Source organism: Taudactylus pleione, unplaced genomic scaffold (genome assembly GCF_031769625.1).
Source record: "Taudactylus pleione unplaced genomic scaffold, aTauple2 ptg000135l, whole genome shotgun sequence".
NCBI classification, from domain to species: Eukaryota; Metazoa; Chordata; class Amphibia; order Anura; family Myobatrachidae; genus Taudactylus; species Taudactylus pleione.
The window spans coordinates 314975-320974 of NW_028284537.1; the positions used below are offsets into that span (position 1 = coordinate 314975).

Sequence of the window (6000 nt, forward strand, 5' to 3'; positions counted from 1 at the left end):
ATTACAGCCCTGGCACAGACACAGCTGTCTGGAGGCTGGTGCAAATACTCATTGATGATAATCTACAGCACTAGCTAACTGCTTCTGATGGCATACCTCCGAACTGGCCCGATTTCAACTGATCAGTCCGTATTTGAGGGCTCCATCTAGCCGTCACAATCAGACTACATTGTCTTAATCTGAGACATGACCCATTCACTCTGCTTTGCATAGCAGAACAGCCAGGAGTGGGCGCCGCACACATCTGCCATGGGCACATTCTGCATAAAAAGTGTGATCTGAAGGAGACTAGAGAATGGGCAGTGGCCCTCTAGCGCTAGGCAAGCCCTCAGGGGTTGGGCCTGGGCCATGCCCCATACATATAACACAGATATGCCCCCGTGTGGTGTAGCCACTCCCCCAGTCCCAGTCATCTTAACCCTCAATGTTGGGAGGTATGTGATTGGCTGGTTGTGAATTCACCTCTGAATCTGGTAGGTACTTATTTCATTGCTCGTGCCTATATTATATGGGAATTGGTATGAAATACCACCGGCCGCATGGCGGTTCGATTCCCGGCAGCGGCAGCCCGACATCAGCAGAGATCCCGGCAGCGGAAGCCCGACAGCACTGGAAATCCCGATCGTGGATAGGTGAGTATCTACTAACCTAACCCTCCTTAGGGGTGCCTAACCCTAACCTCCCCCCCAAGTGCCTAACCCTAATCCCCCCTCTAAGTGCCTAACCCTAACCACCCCCTTCCCCGCTGCCTAAACCTAAGTCCCCCGGGGGGGTGCCTAACCCTAAGTCCCTCTTGGGGGTGCCTAACCCTCCCTCCCCCTAACCCAACCCTCCCGGGGGGGTGCCTAAACCTAACCCCCCCCCCCCGCTCTCGTGAAGCCCGGCATCACTACGATCGGGATGCCAGGCGCCGGTCTCCCGGTGTCGGGGAAATGCCGGGCGTCTACATCTAGACGCCCGGCATTTCACCCTTGCCGGGATATGACAGTCGGGAAGCCGGCTGCCGGTATTTAGGCAGTCGGCTTCCCTATTGCATACCATTATATGATCTTGTTGGGGCATTGTGCCATGACATTTTTGCTATTTTCATTGGTACACGAGAAGGTAGATTATACCAGCTTGTGTGGATAGTTTTATTTTATTTTTGATGAAGTTTAAATAAAAACCTATTAGCAAATGCGTCATTCACTGTCAAAACAAATGTTAAAAAATGGGGCAGTCGAAAAATATTAACGATGCACAAGCGGGTTGAGTGTATCTGACGTACACCTGGCATATATATCTGGCGTATATGCCACTGGCCGCAGGACTGGACACATCTTGCAGTGCGCTATTTTTATGAGCGTCTTTTTCATCATTTTGGGGGGGTGACACATGCATCCAGTTAAGCATCATTCCCAAAACGCTTTCTTATGGCAACAACTAACTCAGGTAAAATCATCATCGTTATCAAAATGCACTATTATAACAGAATGCAGTGAGGTGGCGTTACCTGCAGTGCGCTCCACTGTCTGCTACCACTGAGCACTGCTTTATCCCCTGAACTATAAGTGAAGCTCTTTCCAGGCAGTTCTTCATCTCTTCAGGAAATCCGCCACCGCGACATAAATGGGTCATTTTTGAGAGACAGTCTGTGAGAGGATCTAAATAGGCAGCTGGGGAAAAAGATTCAGGTATTACAGTACGTTGTCTGCTAATTCTAGAATACACGCACATTCCAGATGGTGGCCCTAACACAAAGAGGGTCATTTAATCTGCAGACCAGTTTATTTGTGTAAAGTCAGCACTGTCTGTACACACCCCCAAGTCTAGCCTGGGCTGCTGAAAGGGGTGTGGCTTGATGAGAAATTGGGTGGTGGCTTGGGTGGATGGGGGTGGGCTTTGGGTGGTTCAGATTGGTGTTTGTCTGGGGTATTGGAAGAACTTATTTGTCCGTATTATAATTTTGACAATGGTGGGTGGTCAGTGCCCTGGCATGTGCAGGACAGACATCAATGCTGATTGTACTGTAGCCCTATTGTCTGGCCAGAGTGTGACTTGATTGGTCAGGCAGTTCCCATAGAGTTCAATGATTAGATCCGATAGAGCTGAATAAAGTTGCTTGGGACTGGCAGAAGAACACGATGCTTATATATACTGCTATGGGATCATTTGTCTGGGATAATGTCCTACACACAGGCACGGTCACCAAGTGCTTCCTCCTGCAGTCACTGCTAGGAGCCCTGCTACACAATTAATTAGAAGATGAATGTTTTACACACAGGCATTATCACCAGGGGCTCCACATGCCTACACCTGCTCTCACTGTTAGGAGCACTGTTTCACAGTTTAATGAGAAGGTGAATATCACACACACAGATATGATCACCAAGTGCTTCCTCCTGCAGTTACTGTTAGGAGCCCTGCTACACAATTTTGTGAGAAGGTGAATGTCAAACACATAGACATTATCACCAAGGGCTCCCACATGCCTTCTCCTGCAGTCACTGTTAGGAGCACTGCTTCACAGTTTTATGAGAAGGTGAATATCATACACACAGACATCATCACCAAGTGCTTTCTCCTACAGTCACTGTTGGGAGCACTGCTGAAAAATTTATTGAGATTGTAAATGTCATATGCACAGGCATGATCAATAGATCATTCTCCTATTGGGGGAGATGTATCAAACATTCTAAAGAGGACAGGTGGAGATGTTACCCGTAGCAACCAATCAGCTTTTAGCTATCATTAATAGAATGTACTTGATAACTAGTAGCTGATTGGTTGCTATGGGGAACTTCCCGCTTTAGAACGTTTGATACATCTCCCCATTGACACAGTGAGAAGTACTCCTAAGTAATAATAATGAGGAGGGCATGCCAGGGAATGTGTGTGGGCCTATGAAGTCATTTTTAAATATAATGTAACATATTTTAAGCATGGATCTCCAAAGTATATAAAACCTCTTTTCCAGAAAAATAACTCTAACAATTCCATATGATACATTTCATAGCTGTATATAGATATTATTGCCAAGGCATATTTCCATTGAATTAGCTTAAAAAGAAGTACTGAAATTTTTGAAAGGCTATATTTCCTGCAGAAGACATGGTTGTGGACTCATGGTAATGCTTAAAGATTTATTTTTGGTTGTTTGTAAAGCAAAAGGTATTCATTATTAAAGTCTAATTAAGCAACCAATCATACACTTGTTTTTACATTATCTAACTTACACTAGACATCACAAAACCTCATTGCTGAATGGCTGCTGTGGTTTAGGGCAAACTTTGCACCTACAGTAAATGTAATGTTAATAAATGTGCTATAATCTAAGAAACAAACATTGTAAAATCAATAAAAAAAATGAAAAAAATATTTTAATAAGTGTTTGAAAAAAAAACATTGTAGCACATTACTGGTAGAATCATTTACAAATTATTAAAAAAAACTAAAAAGATAAAGAATTATGAATGTTTTTTCACAATTCTGTGCATCGTAATTTCTCTCATCCTGACGACCTTGTACAAAACTATCCCAGATCTTTTTGAACAAATCGTATGAATAATTTAATTTTTTAACGTCCTTAAAATATGAATAAAACAGTATCGTGATTAAAGCGGATGGTTAAATATGTCGTGAAGACAGAGAACAATATTTTCAGAGCTTGGCGCACCTGAGCTTTTGTAGATGCCTCTTGTATTTTTAGCAATCTAATCTAATCTAGCACAATGGAAAAAATACTTTCAGTTTTCGGCACATACCTTCAGATTTTTCCATGGTAGTAGATTGACTCTCAGTTCTTTCTCCCCTGAAGGACATTCCCTGCATAAATAACTCACACGGACCAGAAAACTTTAATTTTAAAGATAAATGACAAATTACTTAAATGCTCCTCAGTGGTATATAGGTTCTAGTTGATAAAGGGGAGGATGGGATTGTGAAAAAGTGAGCTGAACACACCTAGCCCTCTGTTACCTAAATATATATATATAATAGTGTTCAGTCATGTGTAATTGCAGAGTCAGCTTAATTCGTTTTATGCAACACGCTGGCAGTTACACAAGCTATTGGAAAGCCTGGCCCAGTTTTAGATGACATATCTTATCTGATGTCTGTCTCACCCCACCTTTTTCCTATTGCTCTCTAATGATGCGTGTGAAAGTTCAAAGAATTAGCCCTATTTGTGTAACTTACAATAGAAAGTAAAAATAAGGGGCGAGTTACATAACCCATCAGCCTTCACAGTGTGTCTGAGCGCTCTATGGGGTAAATTTACTAAAGTTAGAGTGTTTAGCAATGGAGATGTTGCCCATAGCAACCAGTCAGATTCTACTTAACATTTAACTATCACCTTCTAGACGATAATAGCTAGAATCTGATTGGTTGCTATGGACAACATCTCCACTTCTAAAAACTCTCACCTGAAAACACATAACAGATATAGATGATTAATTGCCTAAATGCCATATTATAGATGGATAAACAACGAAAAAAAAAATGTACTGCATGGTTACATCATTTAAGAACAATGGGCCTGATTCAGACCCACTCGCGAGCGGCTGTCCGCTCGCAAGTGGGTCGATGTTATGGACTGAGCATGCGCACGACGGAGGGAGCTCCGTCGTGCGCATGCGCCAGACGCGACGAGCGAAGGAAAGTCCTTCGCTCGTTGTGTCCGATCAAAGGGGGCGTGCTGTCAATGTTGATTGACAGCACGCCCCCTTTGGTGGGCGTTCCGGGGGCGTGCCTCTCTGACGGGGGCGTTCCCACGGGAACGCCTCCCGTCAAAAGCCGGCCCACTGACATCACTAGTGATGTCAGTGGGAGTGATTTTGGCTCTGATAGAGCCAAAATCACTCCGGAGCTTGCGGTTGAAAACCTCAACCGCAGGCTCCGGCTCGCAAATTCGATGGTCGCGATGGTCTCGACCATCGCGACCATCACAATGCACGCTCGTATAGCCTGTGGGTGGTGACCCACAGCTATACGAGCGTCCAGGAGGACGCTCCATGAAAATGGAGCCCGGCCCTCATTCAGAGCGTGCGCTCTGCTCAGAGCGTACGGCTCTGAATGAGGGCCAATGTCCTGTAATTTAATGCAAAACGTGTGCCAAATATAGATTTAAAACAACACACTTATAATAATAATAATAATAATAATAATAAATAAATAAATAAATATAATTAGTGTAACATAAGTGCAATTTTCCAGCTCTTTTAAATATGCACTTTTGTCAGGAACAACAAAAAAGCGCACATTAAAAAGTGTTGAAACATTGAACTGCCTTGGGTACTGAATATCGTATTTACTTAATTCACAGCGCCAGCTACTAATACGGAAAGCACCCGGTAAGCAAACACTGGTCAGATTCACTGAGTACCGGAATGTTTTATTCCTTATTAGTACCGCCTGTGGATATCTTATAATGTGTCACTCAGTAATGAACACATTTGTACAGTGCTCCAATGAGGAAATATGGAAAACATGCACTGTTAGGGTTCCCTGGGGATCAGATTTGGGAAACACTCATCACATCTATGCCCAAGCAAATGAACACTTGAGGTGCGTACACACCACGATGTAAGTAATGAACGTTTTTCGTTGAACGATTTTCATTCACTTTTTCCCTTGAAAAAGTGAACAAAAATCGTTTTACAAAGTAGTTGGTTTTACTTTACTTAATAAAGGATTTTCTGTGCGTTGAAGGAAAAATGTTGCAACTTCTATTGAAAATTGTTCAGTTGGCCAGCCTGACTGAACTACAAACTACAATCGACAAACGTGAACGTGCATGAACGATGATCGTTCATCGTTTATCGTTTTACACTGAACGATTTCTTGAACGATTGAACGGTAACGACGTCGTTATAGTTAAATCGTTCAAAAAATCGCTGTGTGTACGCACCTTTAGGGGTAAATTTACTAAAGTGAGAGTTTTTAAAAGTTAGTTTTAAAAGAGATGTTGCCCATAGCAACCAATCAGATTCTAGCTATTATCTTTTAGAAGGTGCTAGTTAA

At 43.0% G+C, this 6000-nt stretch overlaps 1 protein-coding gene across 1 annotated transcript in view; it reads right to left on the reverse strand.

Moving 5' to 3' along the window:
- Positions 1-3908, reverse strand: part of LOC148522964 (uncharacterized) — a 90854-nt gene extending 86946 nt beyond the window's left edge. Inside the window, exons 1-2 of the mRNA XM_088473438.1 lie at positions 3744-3908; positions 1493-1655 (exon numbers count right to left, since the gene is read on the reverse strand). Of these exons, the coding sequence (XP_088329564.1) occupies positions 1493-1655; positions 3744-3810 (230 nt within the window). The 5' untranslated portion in view covers positions 3811-3908. The remainder of the gene's footprint in view (positions 1-1492; positions 1656-3743) is intronic.
- Between the last annotated feature and the right edge of the window lie 2092 nt (positions 3909-6000).